The sequence below is a fragment of the Colobus angolensis genome, unplaced genomic scaffold, assembly GCF_000951035.1.
Source record: "Colobus angolensis palliatus isolate OR3802 unplaced genomic scaffold, Cang.pa_1.0 Scaffold60, whole genome shotgun sequence".
Classification (NCBI taxonomy): Eukaryota; Metazoa; Chordata; class Mammalia; order Primates; family Cercopithecidae; genus Colobus; species Colobus angolensis.
This window is the reverse complement of record NW_012119599.1, coordinates 3,890,242-3,911,203: the sequence shown is the minus strand read 5'-3', so window position 1 is coordinate 3,911,203 and position 20,962 is coordinate 3,890,242. Positions and strand designations below refer to the sequence as shown.

The window sequence follows — 20,962 nt, the reverse complement described above, 5'->3', positions numbered from 1 at the left end:
AGCACTTTGGGAGGCCGAGGCGGGCGGATCACGAGGTCAGGAGATCGAGACCATCCTGGCTAACACAGTGAAACCCCGTCTCTACTAAAAATGCAAAAAAATTAGCCGGGCATGGCAGCAGGCACCTGTAGTCCCAGTTACTTGGGAGGCTGAGGCAGGAGAATGGCGTGAACCCGGAAGGTGGAGTTTGCAGTGAGACTCCGTCTCAAAAAAATAAATAAATAAATAAAGACTGGGTCTCACTCTGTTGCCCAGGCTGGAGTGCAATGGAGTGAACACAGCTCACTGCAACCTCAAATACCTGGGCTCAAGCAATCCTCCCACCTCAGCCTCTCTAGTAGGTGGGACCACAGGCACACACCATCATGCCCCACTAATATTTTTAGTCTTTTGTAGAGATAAGGTCTCACCATGTGGCCCAGGTTGGTTTCAAAGTCCTGGGCTCAAGTGTTCTCCCCACCTTAGTCTCCCAAAGTGCGGGGATTACAGGAGTGAGCCACTACTTCTGGCCTTCCTCACACTTTACACACGTACCAAGTCTTTGTGCCTCCCACCTTTCCTACCTGGAATGCTCTTCCTCCTGCTTCTTTGCCAATTCCTACTTATCATTTATGTTTCTTCTCAGGGATTCATTCCTAGGAGGATCCTTCCCTGGTTTTCTTCTTTGGAGCTCCCTTAGTCCCTCACGTTTTTTCAACTGTGAGCCTCCTGGTTTGTGACTGTCTCTTTTCAGCCCAGAAGGGCAGGGCTTGATCTAACTCATTGCTAGGTCCCCAGCATCACCAACCCAGAAGAATGGGTTATAACTGTTTGCTGGACGTTTGTCCCTGCAGCTCTCTGTCTCTTATGAGTTCCTGCTCCTGTCCCGTGGCCTCTCTGCCATTTAACAAGTGTTTCCTGAGGGCTTGGGGTGGGCTTGTCCCTCTGCCTGCATGCTGTTCCCGAGTCTGTTCACGTGGCAACCTCCTACTCGAACTCCTGGCCACAAGCGATCTTCCTGCCTCAGTCTCCCTAATGTGCTGGGATTACAGGCATGAGCCACCACACCCCTCATCATTACATCTGATACTCACTTGCAGAATTTTGCTTCCTGTCCGCAACAGCTCTGAGCTCTGCTGGTTTGGGTAGAGTCTCAAATAAAGTATGCCTCCACCAGGGGGCGCAGCGGCTGGTCCACTGAGCTGGACGATGAGACAGCCATCTGGCCACTTGCAGGTCCTCTTGCCACTGAATCAAGAGGTAAAGAAAAGGATTACTCTATTTGCTAGGGCGATTGATCTCAATTACCAAGAGGAAATTGGGTTACACAATGGGGCCAAGAAAGGCCATGTCTGGGACCCAAGTCATGCTCTGGAGCACCTGTTAGAACATCCATATTCATTAGTGAAAGCAACCAACCAAACAAAAGGTAGGACCACTGAGGATTTAGACCCACTGACCCTATGGAGGATTTAGACCTTTCAGGAAAACAATTTTGGGTCATTTTGTTCAATAAAGACCACCAGCCAACTGAGGGCAAAGATATTACATTCCGCTAATTCCATTACTTGGCATGAGTAACGGAAGAGGTTAAACTTACCAACTATGGCCTTGTGACCAATTACAGAAATGCAAGTGGTAGCAGCTATGCATATTTTCTTCTTCTTTTTTCTTTTTTTTTTGCAGAGTTTCATTCTTTCACCCAGGCTGGAGTGAAGTGATGTGATCTTGGCTCACTGCAACCTCTGCCCCCTGGGTTCAAGCGATTCTCCTGCCTCAGCCTCCTGAGTAGCTGGAATTACAGGTGCCTGCCACCATGCCTGGCTAATTTTTGTATTTTTAGTAGAGACCGGGTTTCGCCATGTTGGCCAGGCTGGTCTCGAACTCTTGATCTCAGGTGATCCACCCGTCTCAGCCTCCCAAAGTACTGGGATTAAAGGCATGAGCCACTGCGCCTGGCCATATATTTTCTTCTTTGTTCTCTTTTCTTGTTTCCTCCTTCCTTCCCTCCCTCCTTTCCTTCCTTCTTCCCTCCCTTCCATTACTTTCATGTATTATCCATCTACTAATTTATTTTGACCTTGCCTCATCTTTCCCTTTATCAAGTGTTTGTAAATAAAAACTTTGTGAGTAAAATCCATCTTACTTCTCCATTGCTTCCCCCACTCCATCAAAATCAGATATTTCTTGTGCATTGCAACTAGAAGACAACAATAATTAGTTGTTGAGTGAGTAGTAAAAAATGGCTAAATATTCAAACAGATGACCATAGATCAAGAGTACAAAGAGATGTGTGTGACGGGGTAGGCAAAAATGAATGACATGCAAACTTAAGTCCATTCAATCACAAAAATGTTACACATAATTTGGATAATTTAGGACCAATAAATGGAATACAGACTATATTTTCTGGATCTATTCATTTATTAAGTTCTTTTATGTAATATGTTGCATAAAATGCCCTGGTTCATGTGATAAGGTGATTAACTGAAGTCTTTACTCTTTTGCTCATTGGTTGTAAACAAATTAATACTTTTAAGAAAGAAGGAGGCTCTTGTTTCCTCTTTGTTCCCCCATCCCCTGACACCACCACCATTTGCCTTTTCTTTTCTTTTTAGAGATGGGGTCTTGCTATGTTGCCCAAACTGGTCTCAAACCCCTGGGCTCAAGCAATCCTCCCCACTTGGTCTACCACAGTGCTGGAATTACAGGCATGAGCCACCATGCCTGGGTTCCATTTGCCTTTTCTACCCTAAGAAAGTTTTTTAAGATCTTTAAAACGTTCATTGGAAATCATATGCATATAGAAGGAGCACAAATGCCAAGGGAACAGCTCAATGAATGCTCAGATGAATAAACACAATGGTCAGGCTCCTAGATACTCCTTTACCCCTCTTCCAGTTGCAACTGCCCCCAAATAGTCATTACTATGACTTCTGATTGCATATTTAGTTTTGCCAACTGTTGTGATTTGCTTAAATGGAAACATACAGAATGTTCTCTTGTGTGTCTTTATTCTTTTGTTCAACATTTGTTTGTGAGATTCCTCCATGCTATTGCATACACTTGTAGAGTGTTCATTCTCATTGCTGTGTAGTACTCTATTACGCAAATAGGCCACAAATTGATTTATCCACTCTACTGTTGATTGGTACTTGGGCTGTTTCTATTTTGTGACTATTATAAATTGTTCTGCTAGGAATATTCTAGTACATGTCTTTTGGGAAAATATAGACACTAATTTATGTTGGAGAGCTCTATCCAGGAGTGGAAATGCTGGGTCACAGTGTGTGTGCAGAGTCTGGTTTAGGTAGGTACTGAAAGATAGTTTTTGAAGTGGTTGTTCTATTTTACACACATACTACCTGGATGTGAGAATCCCAGTAATTCCACATCCTTGCCAATAAATGAAGCTTTTTATTTTACTTTTAATTAAACTTTTTAGAGAGACAGCCAGGCTGGTCTCACACTCCTGGGCTAAAGCAATCCTTTCTCCTCTGCCTCCCAAATTGCTGGGATTACGGGTGTGAATCACTGTTTCCAGAAGGTGAAGCTTTTATTAGGCGAGTGCAAAAGTAATGGTGATTTTTGCATTGTTGGAATTTGCCATTTGATATTGGAATACCTTCTTAAACAAATGTGGTTATGTTATACTTTTTTTTTTTTGAGGCAGAGTCTTGCTCTGTCACCCAGGCTGGAGAGCAGTGGCACGATCTAGGCTTACTGCAACCTCTGCCTCCCAGATTCAGGTGATTCTCCTGCCTCAGCCTCCCGAGCAGTTGGGATTACAGGTGTGCACCACCATGCCTGGCTAATTTTTGTATTTTTAGTAGGGACAGGGTTTCACCATGTTGGCCAGGCTGGTCTCGAACTCCTGGCTTCAAGTGATCTGCCCACTTCGACCTCCCAAAGTGCTGGGATTACAGTTGTGAGCCACCATACCCGGCCTGTTATACATCATTTTAATGGGCATTTCTTGCTTTACATTTTTTTTGCAAATGACTTATTACTTGATGTTTATTTTAGACTATGGAAATGATATTAGATAAAAAGCAAATTAGAGAGACTTTCTTATTTGAGTTCAAAATGGTCATAAAGCAGAGTTTGTTGAATCCTGAAGCACGTATTTTTATACTACAGGAATCAACAAACTTATTTCTTGTTGGCAAAATGTGTTGATTTTAATGGTTCCTATTTTGATTCATAAAGATGTGTGTGAGCCTAGTTATAATGATTTAGAATTCATGGTCCAGGTTGGGCGTGGTGGCTCACACCTGTAATCCCAGCACTTTGGGAGGCTGAGGAGGGTGGATCACCTGAGGTCAGGGGTTTGAGACCAGCCTGACCAATATGGTGAAAGCACCACCCCCTGCACCTGCCCCCATCTCTACCAAAAATACAAAAATTACCCAGATGTGGTAGCATGCACCTGTACAGTCCCAGCTACTCAGAAGGCTGGGACAGGAGAATTGCTTGAACCCAGGAGGCAGAGGTTGCAGTAAGTTGAGATCATGCCACTGCACTCCAGCCTGGGCAACAGAGCGAGACTCCGTCTAAAAAATAAATAAAATAAAATTTATGGTCCAAAACCATAATTACTTTTGAAAAGCATCTCCCTCTCTGCTAAGCACTCACAAAGGCATCTGGGTCGTGATACCCAAACAGCTACATAACTGAGTCCACAATTTCACTTGGACTCCCCATACTATGAGTTCTAAGACAGTCTGTGCACCCCTGTTCTGCTTAGTGAGAGCCGTCAAGTATAACCTTTTAGAAGTTTTTGAATCGCTCTCATGGCAAAGAACTGCCAATTGCTCATGTATTGCATCTCACAGGAGTCCCTGGCCAGCACACCTCAGGGAGAATCTACTGTCTCAGAAGTACAGTCATACACTGCCTAACAACCCCTCGGCCAATGTCGGACTGCCTTTATCATCACTGTGGCACCATAAGATTATAAAGAAGCTGGCTGGGCGTGATGGTTCACACCTGTAATCCCAGCACTTTGGGAGGCTGAGGCAGGCGGATCACTCGAGGTCAGGAGTTTGAGACCAGCCTGGCCAACATGGTGAAACCCCATCTCTACTAAAAACACACAAAAAACTTAGCTAGACGCAGTGGCTCATGCCTGCAATCCCAGCTGCTCAGGAAGCTGCGGCAGGAAAATCGCTTGAACCTGGGAGGTGGAGCTTGCAGTGAGCCGAGATTGAGCCACTGCACTCCAGCCTGGGTGACAGAGCAAGACTTTGTCTAAAAAAAAAGAAAAAAAAAAAAGATTACCATGAAGCTGAACAATTTCTTTTTTTCCCCTGTTCCTCAGGCTGAAACCTATTTACGTTGTTCCTCAGGCTGAAACTTAGGAGTCATCTCAAGTACTCCTCAACCACTATATCAGCAAGTCCTGTCTTCTCCACTAATAAAATCTATTCCCTGCAACCTGTAAAGGAGCAGCTAAATTAAAAATCTATTCATTTTCCAACTCCTTGCACTACCTCTGCCATCATGGGTACATCACTTCTTACCTAGACTGGTGCAGTAGCCACCTCACAGGTCTAGCTTCTATTCTTGCCACAGGGAAGCTTTTAAAATGTAAAGTATGTACACAAGAGCACATGCTGTAGATTCCATTCGTATGAAGTTTAAAATAAGCAATATTGATCTATGATAGAAGTTGGAGTCATGGTTATCTTAGGGGTGGGAAACTAACTCTGAAGGGCTATGAGGGAGGCTCTGGGGACACGGGCTGGAAATTTTCTAAATCTTGACCTGGGTGGAGGTTATTCAGGTATGTACACATGGAAAAATTGCAATTTATGCATTTTATTGTATATATTTTATGCCTCAATGAAAATATTATATCATATACATTACATGTAATTATATGTGCATATACTTATATACACATACAACATATATATGCACACCTATATATGATTATAGCAGTCTTCTACTTCTCCAACACTTTTTTTTTTTTGAGACAGTTTTAGTCTGTTGCCCAGGATGAAATGTGATGGCACGATCTCAGCTCACTGCAACCTTTGCCTCCTGGGTTCAAGCGATTCTCCTGCCTCAGCCTCCTGAGTAGCTGGGACTACAGGTCCATGCCAGCACGCCTGGCTAGTTTTTGTATTTTTAGTAGAGATGGCATTTCACCATATTGGCCAGGCTAGTCTTGAACTCCTGACCTTAGGTCATCTGCCCACCTCAGCCTCCCAAAGTGCTGGATGACAGGCGTGAGCCACCATACTGGCTCCAACGCATTCTGTATTAGTCTTGGATTAACCAGAAAAACAGAACCAGTAGACGATCTATAATACAATATTTATTGCAAAGAATTGGCTTATGTGGCCTGGCTGGGCAGGTCAGAAGGAGCAAGCTGGAATCTTAGACATGGGCTGAAGCAGCTGTCCATAGGTGCAGTTTTTTTTTTCTTCCTCAGAGAAGCCTCATCTCTGCTCCAAAGACCTTTGAGCTGATTGAGTCAGGCCTACTCAAATTGTCTAGAACAATCTCCCTTCCTCAAAGTCAACTGATTATGAGCTTTAATCACATCTACAAAATACCCTCACATCAACACACTGATTAGTGTTTGACTGAATAACTGGAATTGTCACCTAGGTAAGTTGACACATCAAACTGGCCATCCCAACTTCAGACCACATTTGCAATAAAATCCAAAATCTGGCTGGGCATGGTGGCTCACACCTGTAATCTCAGCACTTTGGGAGACTGAGGCAGGAGGATTGCTTGGGCCCAGGGATTTGAGACTAGGCTGGGCAGCATAGTGGGGCCCCATCTCTATAAAAAAATACAAAAATTAGCAGGGTGTGGTGGCACACACCTGTAGTTCCAGCTACTAGGGAGGCTGAGATGGGAGGATTGCTTGAGCCTGGGAGATTGAGGCCGCAGTGAGCTGATTGTGCCACTGCATTCCAGCCTGGGATAGAGCGAGACCCTGCCTCTAATAAATACACAAACAAAATCCAAAGTTTGCTTTGGATTGCTAGCCCATCAAAAAGGCTAGCTCCTTGAAGGTGGGAATTTTTGCCACTTTTGTTCCTTGCTGTATGCCCAACAACTGGAACAGCGCCTTGCACATAGTAGGTGCTCAGTAAATGTGAAGGACGAATGAAGACATCCAGCTTCCCCTTGTATGTCAGGGTGTAAAGACAACTGAAGCCCTTGTCATGTTGGCCTTACAGGAGCATAGGAGCAGAGCATTTCTGAATTGCCCACCTTCCCCCAAGGCTGCTTGCTGACATGGAGCGAGAAGATACGGGAGGCTACTCTTGCTATGCACTTACTCTGAAAATTGCTTTCTCATTGTGCTTTGGGCATCTTGTCTGTAAAACAGGAACGTGTCTTAGTCCCTTCGGGCTACTGTAACAAAATACCATAGACTGTATGGGTTACACATAACAGAAATTTATGTCTCACAGCTCCGGGAATCTGAGAAGTCTACAATCAATGCACCAGCAGATTCGATGGCTGGTGAGAACCCACTTTCTTGCTTATAGGCACCTGCCGGCTGTGTTCTAATGTGGGGCAAGGCAGCTCTCCGGGGCCTCTTTTATAAGGGCACTAATCCTATTCATGGGGGCTCCACCCTCATGATCTCACCACCTCCCAGTAACATCACTTTGGTGATTAGGATTCAAAAGATGAATTTTGAGGAGCATAAACATTCAGACAATAGCAGGATGCAACTTACTTTTTTGCTTCCCTCACTGAGTTGCTGGAAAGATCAAGTGGCAAAAAGCATGTGAAAGAACATAGTAAAGCATGTGCACAGAGAACATGCTGAAGGATCCCATCTCTATGAAGTTCATGCACTTATGAAAGTGTCCTGTACACCCTGTGTTCCTTCCTCCCTCAGACCTTTGTCCAGGCTGTCTCCTCTACCTACAATGCCCTTCCTCTTGCTTCTTTTTGCTAGCTACTATTGATCCTTTAGGATTTTTCTCAAGGGTTAATTCCTCCAGGAAGTCTTCCCTGATCTTTACAGCTTGGAGAATTTCACCTCGCTGAACTTTGCCTTTTGTGTTTTTCTGTGAAGTTAATTGGCACTCATGTGTTTGGGAGATGGTGTTGCTTAGCAGTTCATGGGGCTGGGAATCTGGTTCTTGATTCTCTACTCACTAGATACACAAGCTCAACCAAGTGCTTTTGCCTTTCAGTTTGTTGACCTGTGACTTAGAGCTTATGACAGTAGCCCACTTACACTGGGCCACTGCTGTGTCCCAAGTACTAAATGTTAATCTTGTTGAATCCTCACTACAACTACTGTGAAGCAGTTCTTGTCATCATTTATAGAGTTTATTTTCACCCCCACCTTACAGGTGAGAAAATATTGGCACAGAGAGCTCAAGTAACTCATCCATGGTCTCTGAGGGCTGAATGGTGGAGCTGGGATTTGAACTCGTGCAGCTTAGCTCCAGAGCCTGGCTTAAGTAACTTGCTCATGGTCTCTGTAGGCTGAATGGCGGAGCCAGGATTTGAACCCATGTAGCTTACCTCCAGAGGCTGGCCTACTAACTGTTAGGGCATACTGCTTATTGGGCCTCTCATGATGACACTAATAAAGACATCATTGTATAGCTCCCTCCTAGAGCTGTGACAAGCTCTGGAGGGAGAGCACAGGAAGCTGTGTTACAGGGTGCCTGGTGCTCAGTAAGTAACAGCTGTGATGAGAATTGCTCTTCATCAGGGCAGGACATGGCTGTTTTCCCCTCCCCTGGGATACTGGTGACTGTGTCCAGTTTCTTCCAGTCCTGTTGACCAGGGGGGCACGAGGGAGGGAGAGATGGAAGGCCAGAGGGACAGGAGTGCAATTCTTATTTTAACATCGTTTTCCAGTGAGCTATGTGATAGGGGCTGAAGCAGCAAGAAGGAGGTGTGTGAACCCTGTCCCCAGCATGCTGGAGGGGCAGTCTATGCTGAGAGCCCCACCAGCAGGAGGACCGGGAGGAGCAGGGCCAGGACCTGTACTGCTCGGGGAGGGGTGGTGGCCAAAGCACTGCTGAAGGGCTGGGTCATGGATTTCCTGTTGCAGAGGTGCCCCTCACAGCAGGAGCCCTGGAGGTCGATGGCTGTCCAGGGGCTGGTGGTGCCCTCAGTGGTGCAGGAGGGCCGGTGGCAGGTTCTGATGTACACAGGGACTGAGAAATTGCCTGGGGGTGGGCGGAGCAGTGAGGAGCGGTCAGAACTGAGGGAGACAGCTGCACCTGAACTTCCACCTTGGTGGCTAGGGCCATGCCTCGGTCCTCAGACTTGCTTCAGGTTTTCCTCCTAAGACCAGGGCCAGGCCTCCTCCCTCAGACCAGGGCCATGCCTCCTCCCTCAGACCAGGGGCCATGCCTCCTCCCTCAGAGCAGGGCCATGCCTCCCACCTCAGAGCAGGGCCATGTCTGCCTGTTGGGCCTGTCTGGTGTCACTACTCTCATGGTTGCCCTGCCTCCATATGCCTTGCCCAGGCCCTACCACCCTTTCAGTTCCTCACCGACTGTCATTCTGCCATTGCCCTGGAAGCAGGCGGTCTGGTCCTGGTGACACTGGACCCGTCGGGACCTGCTGATAGCGCAGTCATCCTGATGGACCCCGATACAGGCGTAGCACTCGGCGCCGCTGAGCGTCGGTGGGTCGGGTGCTGGCAAGAGAGGGTAGACGCACACTCAGGCAGTGGTACCCTAGCACAATCGTGCGGACTGCGCACTGAGCCCGCGCCTTAGCACGTCTAGGGGGCTGGGATCCTAGCGCGCCAAGAGAAGGCGCTCAGCGGAGGCCACGCCTTCCCCGGGTCTGCCCGGCCTCTCATCGTCCCGCCCGGAGCCCAGCCCGGCTCTCCCGCGCACCTTGGCTCAGGTTGGGGAGGGCGTCATGAGTCATGAGGTGGGCGTTGCACTTGTCAGTTGTGCAGCCGCGCACCACCGAGTAGTCTGGCGGCAGCGCGTCCGGGTTCGATTGCGTCTGGCCGGCAGGCGGCCCGGTCCAGCAGCCCTTCCGCACCAGGGTCACCGGCGCGCGATACCCTGGGGGCGGGATCGGGGCTCGTGCTCTGCTTCCCGAAACCCTTCTTCCTCCAGTCTCAGCGTTCTTCCTCCTCCCTCTACCCTTTTGCTTTCACCTACACCTCCTCCCCTCCTTCCTCTCACCCCCAGACCTTTTCCCCGAGTTCTTCTCTTCCTCCACTCTTCCTTCCTGTGCGACTCTCCCACCTTCTCTTCCTTGCTTCCCCATTGTCTCCTCCCCCCACTGCTCGTCTCGTCCCTCATCCACTTTTTCTTTTGTGGGGCGGGGGACGGAGTCTCGCTCTGTCGCCAGGCTGGAGTGCAGTGGCGCGATCTCCGCTCACTGCAACCTCCGCCTCCCGGGTTCAAGCGATTCCCATGCCTCAGCCTCTCGAGTAGCTGGGATTACAGGCGCCCGCCACCCCGCTAATTTTTTGTGTTTTTAGTAGAGACGGGGTTTCGTCTTGTTGGCTAGGCTGGTCTCAAACTCCTGACTTCATGATCCACCAGCTTGCCTCCCAAAGTGCTAGGATTACAGGCCTGAGCCACGCCCCAGCCCTCATCCACCCTTTTCTTTCTCTTCCTCCTCTTCTTCCTCTCCCCCCAATCTTTCTATCTTTATCTTTTCATCTTCTGCCCAATTCCCCTCCCTTTCTCCTCCCTTCTCCCCGCTTTTTCCTCCCTAATCTCTCATCCCTGTCCCCCTGTTCCCGCTCCTCACCGGTGTCCAGAGACAGGATAGCCTCAAAACACTCGTGAGGACAGGAGATGCTGGGCAGCTTCATGGCCCTGAGGTCAAAGGGGCCAAAGTAGGTGTGCTCAAAACTGTAGCACTGCAGGGCTTGGGACCCTGGGGAGAGGGACATAGCGCAGTCAGTAGGGCCACTGTGAGCCTGTCCCAGGAACTCAGAGCTCCACCCAGCCAATGACAGGCACATGGGCCTGGCCCCTGGCGCCTTGAGAGACCAGGTGCTACTATTGCAGCTAGTCACAGCTGTGTCTGTCTCATGGCAGAGTAATGACTTCTCTGCAGCTGACAGTCCAGTTTTTTTCCCTCCAGGCCGCTCCAGGTCTCCACCCTCCTCCAGGAAGCCTGCTCCCTATCTATGATTTAGAATAGGAAGGAAAAGTGATTCATTCTCACTCTGCCCATCCTTCCCCACACTTAACTCACAATGTCGACAGCACAGTAAGTGACCCCTGACGGGCAACGTGCACTCCAGGACAGGCAGAGTGATGTGTGGTCCTGTAGTGCCCTGCAAACCCACGCATCGGCCCCAGCAGCACACAACACTGACATAAACACATAACAACATATACACAGATTCATGCAGGTCTCACAAATATACACAGAATATCCTGAATGCACCCAGGCCGAGTTTTACATTCCCACATGAAACAAGTATGCCCCTAGACCCTGCAATATAAACCCCCCTAACTAAGGCACAGCACTTCACACATGGAAAATCACAGACACCAAAGCGTGTGTCTGTGAGGATGCTTGTGCATGTGTGATAATCATATCAACACAGAGAGGGACCAGATGCACGAAAAATCATACCCAGAGAGGTCCCAAATCACAGAAATACTGAGCACATAGACATAGAGATAAATATAGGCCTACAAATCACAGAAATACGTAAACACAGACCCAGATACACAAAATTACACACGTATCTCTTTTACAAAGAAAGCAAACTCAGAAACAGACCCACAAAAGCATTTGCTCAGACTAAGACTTTGAAACCTATACAGAGAAACACACACAAGCACAGAGACCCACAGGACGTGCTGCACGTGGACACATACAGAAATCAAACTCTCTCCCGTTGAGGAGCGGAAACACACAGATTTAGTTGTGTGCAGGAATAGCCTCCTTTCTACCTTTCTAATTTCCTGTCTTTGTAACCACTTCCATTCTGAAATGAGTATGTTCCTGTCCTAGCCCACAATGGGGTAGAGGTTGCCGGAAGATGAAGCCAGGGTTCCTGCCAGTTCTGGAAAGAGTCCTAAGGGCTCCCTGGAAATACCTTTGAATTGGGGGTTGGGCAAGGAAGAGAAGAAAGGCTGGGATGGTGGGAAGAGAGACACCAGGAAAAATGACTGATGGGAGAAGAACGAAGGCAGGGAAGAGAAATGAAAATGACATAGTCTCCAGGCTCCCGCCCACCAAGACCCAGGAGTCCAGGCCCCCAGCCCCCTCCTCCCTCATACCCAGGAGTCCAGACCCCCAGCCCCCTCCTCCCTCAGACCCAGGAGTCCAGGCCCCCAGTCCCTCTTCCCTCAGATCCAGGAGTCCAGGCCCCCAGCCCCTTCTCACTACTGGATTCAGAAGTTTGGGTACCTGTCAGGCAGAGTGCAGCACCAAAGAGGCAGAGCAGAATGACTCTGGGGACCCCCATTGCCATTGCTCAGCTGCGCCACCTGGGACAGCTCCTCCCGCTGTGATGTGCTGCCTGGCTGGTTCTCCCTACTGAGTCCTAAGCATCCCGGCCACCCTGCCTGGCCAGTATGTCTCCGTTCCACCCTCCCTATGTGGGCGGGTCTCTTCCTAGGTAATCATGATGGAACCAGGGTGATCCTGAGTTGCTGGAGGCCTGCACTTCTGGGTCTGAGGGAGGAGACAACTAGAAGTCTGGAACCCTTAATTTTGAATGATTGGTGTCTTGCTGGCCTTCTTCCTACACCCTTCCCAACACCCTGCTCTAATCTGAGGGTGGCACATATGGCCTTTTGATTTCCCTTCCCTCCCCCTACCCCAACACACACCACCCACACAGCTTCCAATGCTGGGGCCACTTCTCCACACCCAAAGACACATTCATCGTCCCCTCCTCTAAGACTTCTCTGACCCGCATCTCCCCACTCATCCACACATCCTCAGCCTGCAACACCTCCCTGTCTCCCAGCCCTGATCAAACTAGGCTGGGCTAGCGTCTGTCTCCCCTAACAGGCTGTGAACTCTTCGGGGGCCTCCAGGAATGTCTGAGATATTTCTGTATGAGTGAGCAAATGAATCAATGAATGAAGACACAAACAGAGAGGCACCAAGAGACAAGCAGGGAGAGACAGACACAAAAGAGAAAGAGAGAGAGCGTGCCTTTGAGGAAGCAGTTACACATGAGATACAGAAAGACAGACAGCCTGGTGTGAACAGATGTAACTGTAGTCACACAGACAAACCCGGGGGGGAAGAGGGTCACCGCGATAGACATGACATGCCCCCAAGGTGTTTCAGAAACATTTATTAAATGAATGAAATCAGGAAGATGGAGATACGGCAGACAACCAGAGGGACACTGTCCCCCGAGGACACAGACAGACCCATGTGGATGCTCAGACACTCAGCAGATGAGGGGGTCCAGAGGAGGCCCCAGCAGGTGAGTGGTGCTGGAGCAGAGACCCCAGGTTAGCACCTGCTGGTTTGTCTCACTTCTTGCTGCTTGGAGATTCTGCCTGCTGGATCGGGCTCATCCACTAGCCACAGAGTAGGCACCAGTCATGTGCAGACACCTAGAATCTCAGACCCACATATGGATGGCAGAGTCCATGTAACGCTGGTGACCAAAAGAGCCTTAACGGTCTCCTCAGATCGACTAAACTTTAGACAGGTTTCTTCCTGACTCTCGGCCCTGGATCATGCTTTTTGTAGAGCACTTACTTAAGAAAACTTGTGCAGTCATCCCTCGGTATCTGCAGGGTATTGGTTCCAGAGCTCTTATTATTATTATTATTTTTGAGACGGAGTCTCGCTCTATCCCCCTGGCTGGAGTGCAGTGGCCCGATCTCGGCTCACTGCAAGCTCCGCCTCCCGGGATCACGCCATTCTCCTGCCTCAGCCTCCTGAGTAGCTGGGACTCCAGGCGCCTGCCACTGCGCCCGGCTAATTTTTTTGTATTTTTAGTAGAGACGTGGTTTCACCATGTTAGCCAGGATGGTCTTGATCTCCTGACCTTGTGATCCACCCCCCTCGGCCTCCCAAAGTGCTGGGATTACAGGCGTGAGCCACCGCGCCCGGCCTCCAGAGCTCTTTTTGATAACAAAATCCAAGGATGCTCAAGTCCCTGATATAAAATGGTGTAGTATTTTCATACAAGCTACATGCACCCTCCTGTATACTTTAAATTATCTCTAGATTACTTATAATAGCTAATATAATATAAACAATATGCAAATAGTTGTTATATCATATTGTTTTCTATTTCTATGTTTTTTGTTTTGTTTTGTTTTTTGGTTTCAAAATATTTTTTATCCAAAGTTGACTGAATCCGTGGAGGTAGAACCTGTGGATGGAAAACCCCATGGACACAGAGGGCCAAATATAATTGCAGATTCTTTCTTTGCACACACCCCCCACCCCACATCCCACTTTTTTTTTTTTTTTTTTTGGAGACGGGCTCTCACTCTGTTGCCCAGGCTAGGCAGTGACGTGATCTCGGCTCACTGCAAGCTCTGCCTCCCGGGTTCAAGTGATTTTCCTGCCTCAGCCTCCCAAATAGCTGGGATAACAGGCATGTGCCACCATGCCTAGCTAATTGTTGTATTTTTAGTAGAGACGGGGTTTCAGCATGTTGACCAGGCTGGTCACGAACTCCTCACCTCAAGTGATCTGTCTGCCTCAGCCTCCCAAATTGCTGGGATTACAGATGTGAGCCACCGCGCCTGGCTTTCTCCCATTTGAAATGTAGGCAAATCTTCTCCTGGTCTCTTGCCAGTGTTACAACCCAGGAATGTCTTTTTCAAGGACTTGGGAATTATCCCTTTGAAATCATCAAGGGAGATAGCACCCCTATCTCCCAGTCTCTGTGCGAGGGTAGGAGCCTCACTTTGATAACTGACAATCGGGAAACCCAGATGGCCCAATCACAGAGAAAAACATTTTCAGACTCAGGAATAACTCCATGTGATGGACACATCCCATTGACCCACCTCCCCCTATTGTCCTCCAGTATTTTTCCATTAACTTACCTAGGGCTTAAACACCCTAGCATGTTTGTTTCAGTGGAGTTGAGTTCGGTCTCTTTCCCTATTGCAATCACCTTGAATAAAGTCTCCCTTGCCTGTGCAATTTTTCTTTGACAGCAGCCACTGTGAACACGCACCAGGCTATGTCCTCCCTTACCCTTATCTTGCCAAATCCCTCCTCTTCCCATCAGGCCTCACTTCCCAGAACCTGTTTTGCATCCAAATTATTCTTCCTTCCTGATTCTCCAGTTTCTGCCCCAGGCTCTCAGTGGGGGTCTATCTGGACCAGGGCAAGGTTGTGCTCGGTGTCTCTGGAGAGTGGAGTCTGGTCAGGAAGGAGGATGGGTTTTCTGAAGCCCCTGTGGAAGGTGAAGGCATTGGAGGTCTTCACAGCAGTTTTCAGTTTCAAGGATTGAGGCTTATAGGGTAGGCCGACCAGTCTGGTGAGTGTGTGAGTATGTGAGTGCTGTGTGCACTTTTGATTCTGGTATCCTTCAGGTGCTTTTGGAGACTTTGAAGTGTCAGCTCCCCGTACCTTTTGGGAGCATCCGTCTGGCTGTCCTCATCTGCCTGGTGTCTGAGTGTTCACGAGTCTGTTGAATGCCTTAGAATTTTGGATGCCTTAGAATGTTCTCCAGGATCTTCTGTTGCATTCCATCAGTTTCCAAGCATGGTTCCATTTCCAATTATGTTTGCAAACATCTTGCCTCTCAAAAATTTTTTTCCATATTTGATTTTCATAAGCAGTTTACTAAATGTGGGTAGCTTCTAGGCTTTGTGGCCCAAATAGTTGAGAAGTATTTAGTATTTCTTGCCTTATTTGAAATGATTCCATTAATCAAACAAGTCATAATTGTAATGCATTTTAAGATATTATTCCCTAAATAACGTGGGTCATCCCTTGCTTCCAATCGTCATATTCTGCATGAATGTTCTTCCAAACATTATCAGAATTGTGAATTTTCTTTTGGAACTCTAGTCATTACCTTGTCAAAAATTGGCTCATGCAGATTGTGTGCCAATATATTCTTTTGTTATTTTGTTATTTTTTATTTTTTGAGACCCAGTCTCACTCTGTCGCCTAAGCTGGAGTGCAGTGGCACCATCTTGGCTCACTGGAACCTCTGCCTCCCAGGTTCAAGTGATTCTCCTGCCTCAGTCTCCCAAGTAGCTGGGATCACAGGTGCCTGCCACCATGCCTGGCTAATTTTTGTATTTTTAGTAGACACAGGGTTTCACCATGTTGGCCAGGCTGCTCTCGAACTCCTGACCTCACGTGATCTACCTTCCTCAGCCTCCCAAGGTGCTGGGATTACAGGTGTGAGCCACCACACGCAGCCTCTTTTGCTGTTTTCACATACATTCTTCCTGCAGCATCAATATTTCTTTCTTTCATATCAGATCTTAATTTTCTTTTACAGTTCAGTAGTATCAGGTGTATTCATGTTGTGCAATCAATATCCAGAACTTTTCATCTTGCAAAACTGAAACTGTTTACCCATCAAACAACTCTCCTTTCTTCTATCCCTCCTATTCACACTCCCTGGCAAGCACCATTCTACTTTGTTTCTGTGAATTTGACTACTCTAGATCAGGGATCCCCAACCCCGGGGGCCTGGTACCAGTACCTGTTAGGAACGGGGCGCACAGCAAGAGGTGAGCATTGCGCAAGGGAGGGAAGACTCATCTGTACTTACAGCCTCTCCCCATCACTTGTACTACCACCTGAACTCTGTCTCCTGTCAGATCAGTGACTTAGATTCTCATAGGAGCGTGAACCCTATTGTGAACTGTGCATGCAAGGGGTCTGGGCTGTGCATTCCTTATGAGACTCTAATGCTGATGATCTGTCACTGTCTCCCATCACCCCTAGATGGGACCATCTAGTGACAGCAAAACAAGCTCAGTGAGTCGGGTGTGGTGGCTCACATCTGTAATCCCAGCACTTTGGGAGGCTGAAGCAGGAGGATCACTTGAGGTCGGGAGTTCAAGATCAACCTGGTCAACATGGTAAAACCCCATCTCTACTAAAAATATAAAAATTAGCTGGGCATAGTGGGCGCGCCTGTAATCCTAGCTACTCAGGAGACTGAGGCAAGAGAATCCTTGAACCCCGAAGGCGGAGCTTGTGATGAGCTAAGATCACACCACTGCAGTACAGCCTGGGCGACACAGCAAGACTCTGTCTCAACAAAACAAAACAAAACAAAACAAACCCAACAAGCTCAGGGCTCTCACTGATTCTACATTATGGTGACTTGTATAATTATTTCATCATATATTACAATGTAATAATAATATAAATAAAATGCACCATAAATGTAATGCTCCTGAATCATCTGAAACCCTCCCCCACCCCCGGGTCCATGGAAAAATTGTCTTCCACACAATCGGTCCCTGGTGCCCAAGAGGTTGGGACCGCTGCTCTAGATAACTCATATAAGTGAAGTCATATAGTACTTGTCCTTTAGTGACTGGCTTATTTCATTTAGCATAATGTCCCCAAGGTACAACCATGTTGTATGCAGCATGTGTCAGAATTGCCTTCCTTTTAAAGGCTGAACAATATCCCATTGTGTGGATATACCACATTCTATTTATTCATTCATCCATCCATCAATGGACACTGGGGGTGTTTCGCCTCTGGGCTATTGTGAGTGATGCTGTTATGAATATGGCTGTACAAATATCTGTTTGGGACCCTGCTTTGAATTTTTTTCGGTTATTACATCAAATCATTTTGAATGTTGTGCACTCTTATGGAACTGCCCCTCATCTCATTTTCTTTCTTTTCTTTTTTTTTTGTGGCAGAGTTTCACTCGTGTTGCCTAGGTTGGAGTGCAATGGTGCGATCTCAGCTCACTACAACCTCTCTCTCCCAGGTTCAAGCGATTCTCCTGCTTCAGCCTCCTGAGTAGTAGCTAAATTTATAGGTGACTGCCATCATGCCCAGCTAATTTTTGTATTTTTAGTAGTGACAGGGTTTCCCCATGTTGGCCAGGCTGGTCTTGAACTCCTGACTTCAGGTGATCGCCCGCCTCGGCCTCCCAAAGTGTTGGGATTACAGGTGTGAGCCAACGCGCCCGGCCCATCTTCTCATTTTCAAATAATGTATGATAGCTGTGCTCACCTGTGTTGTTGCCGGCTGGGCTCTCCTGGGAGGCAGATTGTGAAGCTGAGATTAGTGTGCAGGACCTTGGGATCAACAGCTGCGAAAAGGAGGCCAAGGAAGCTGGATTTTGAGCAGAGGGTGAGATTGGGTCCTGATTCAGTCAAAACAAGGGTTCAGTGCGCCCCAGGGGGAGGTCTGGCACTGGGCTTGTGGGTTCTGGTCAGCTGAGGCAATGCCCAAGGGGCTGACGTCAGAAGTAGCTGTCAGAGTCCTTCATTCTTGAAGAGATCTTGGTGGCAAATCACAGCATCCACACCACATTCTACTCATTTCTTTGCCTTAGTGTATTTTTCTCCACCTCCAGTGTATTTTTTTCCACCTGTTTGAAATAAAGATTAATTACAGAATCCTTTGAGATTAAACAAAGTTACCTGATCTGGTCATTTATTCCTCAGTTGAAAATATTGATGTGAAACAACTTTTCCATCTACCGTTACTGTCTTTCGGAAGTTAAATGTTCTTTTTTATTTTTGAGACAGAGTCTCCCTCTGTTGCCTAGGCTGGAGTGCAGTGGTGTGATCTTGACTCACCTCTGCCTCCCAGGTTCAAGTGATTCTCATGTCTCAGCCTCCAGACAGGCTGGGATTACAGGTGTCCGCCACCATGCCTGGCTAATTTTTATATTTTTAGTAGAGATGGGGTTTCACCATGTTGGCCAGGCTGGTCTTGAACTCCTGACCCCAACTGATGTACTGGCCTCAGCCTCCCAAAGCACTGAGATTACAGGCATGAGCCACTGTACCCAGCCTAATTGCTCTTATTTAAGGCGGATAATTTTTAAGGGTTTGATATTTAAATATTCACATTTAAAGAGTTTAATATTTAAATTAGGTGGCTGGGTACCTGGATTGACGAAAAGAACATGTAATTAAAGGGTTCATTTATTCTCCATTTTTCCTGTTTTCCAGTTATTTCTTGAATTTTCTTTTCTTGGCTTACACAAAAGTGGAAGGAGTAAATTCATGGTCTATTCTGCTCAATCATTAACGGATCTGTGCTACATTCTGCCAAAATAGCAGCTGTGGAAATTTTTTCCCTTTGCAACTTTTTCTCAAAAATTCATTCAATGATCCACTTTGTTTCATAATAGCTTTCCACTTTCTGGTCCTGATTATTTTTTGTCCTTGATAGACATCAAATAAGGTTAATATTTTATCTTAGAATTTTAGCATCTTTCAATACTGTGTAGGTAACAAATCATTAAATTTTCATGAGTTTATTTTTATACTCATGAAATTTCTAAAGCAATAAACAACTACTATAATAATATAATTAACAGACTTGCATAATACTCTTTAATTTCAACCCACACACATTCTTTGTGGATGATTAATGGTAACTGGATATTAGTTTGTTGTGTTATTGTTGTTGTTGTTTTGAGTCAGAGTCTCGCCCTGTTACCCAGGCTGGAGTGCAATGGTATGGTCTTGCTCACTGTAACCTCGGCCTTCCGGGTTCAAGTGATTCCCCTGCCTCAGCCTCTCGAGTAGCTGGGATTACAGGTGCCCGCCACCATACCTAGCTAATTTTTGTATTTTTAGTAGAGACGTGGTTTCACCATGTTGGCAGGCTGGTCTCAAGCTCCTGACCTCGTGATCTGCCCGCCTCAGCCTCCCAAAGTGCTGGGATTACAGGCACGAGTCACCGCGCCTGGCTGGATATTAGTTATTATACAGTGATTTGTGCCAAGTGAAAGGACTTGTAGATTGATTTATTTATTTAAGACAGAGCTTCGCTCTTGTCGCCTAGGCTGGAGTGCAATGGCACGATCTCGGCTCACTGCAACCTTCACCTCCCGGGTTCAAGTGATTCTCCTGCCTCAGCCTCTGTAGCTGGGATTACAGGCGACTGCCACCACACCTGGCTAATTCACTGGGCTAATGTTTTGTATTTTTAATAGAGACAGGGTTTCACTATGTTGGTCAGGCTGGTTTCGAACTCCTGACCTCAGGTGATCCACCTGCCTCGGCCTCCCAAAGTTCTGGGATTACAGGCGTGAGTCACCATGCCTGGTCAGGACTTGTAGATTTAAACATAGAATTCAACAATTCCATTCTGGTAAAGAATTAGATGAAAATATGAACTGCACTATGAAATACTAAATACAGACAATGTGCTGGCACCATTAGGGACTTTAAAAAAATGTTCTGCATATCACGTGGAAGAGCAGCTCATTGTTTAGAAGCACAGGCTATTTTAAATGACATAAAATCAACAGATCTTTCCATTTCAAAACCAATGTCTCCTTAGTATATGGAAGTAGAATGGTAGCTACCAACCCTTTTGGAACAAGACACTTTACTGCCATCTGCTGGAACATAGTTGCAATAAATTGTAAATCACTTTTGCAGTCCGCAATAGATACACAATACACAATAATTTTCAAAAAGTTGTTTTCAAAATAGTAAAGATGTCTGTGAAATGAATAGCACCTCCTTAGGTGTAGTGCTCTTGTGCAGTGCCCAACATGAACAACTGCACATGGTGACAGTAGAATCATGGCATCTGCAAAATAAAATCCATTTTATTTTTTCCTGTCCAATCTTTAAGCCTTTTTTTCTTTTTCTTGCTTTATTGTATAGGCTAGAACCCCCAGTACATAATTAATAGAATTAATGGGAGTAAAATGCTTGTCTTGCTACTGATGTTGTTATATAGTTGTGTGTTTTTTTGAGACAGGGTCTTGCTCTGTTACCCAGGCTTGAGTGCACTGGCATAATCATGGGTTACTGCAGCTTCAACCTGCTGGAATCAAGTGATCCTCCCTCCTCAGCCTCTTGAGTAGCTGGGACCACAGTTGTGTGCCACTATGCCTGACTAATTTTGCTAATTTTTTCCC

General features: G+C 46.9%; 1 protein-coding gene across 2 annotated transcripts in view; it reads right to left on the bottom strand.

Moving 5' to 3' along the window:
- Window positions 1-7,392: 7,392 nt before the first annotated feature.
- Window positions 7,393-20,962, bottom strand: part of LYPD5 (LY6/PLAUR domain containing 5) — a 31,723-nt gene continuing 18,153 nt past the window's right edge. Inside the window, exons 1-5 of one of the 2 annotated variants that reach the window (XM_011963093.1) lie at window positions 12,331-12,475; window positions 10,708-10,836; window positions 9,831-10,007; window positions 9,479-9,625; window positions 7,393-9,149 (exon numbers count right to left, since the gene is read on the bottom strand). In XM_011963093.1, the coding sequence (XP_011818483.1) occupies window positions 8,911-9,149; window positions 9,479-9,625; window positions 9,831-10,007; window positions 10,708-10,836; window positions 12,331-12,394 (756 nt within the window). In that variant the 5' untranslated portion in view covers window positions 12,395-12,475 and the 3' untranslated portion in view covers window positions 7,393-8,910. Of the gene's footprint in view, window positions 9,150-9,478; window positions 9,626-9,830; window positions 10,008-10,707; window positions 10,837-12,330; window positions 12,476-20,962 lie in introns of those variants that run through there. The other variant, XM_011963094.1, reaches the window with a different exon arrangement.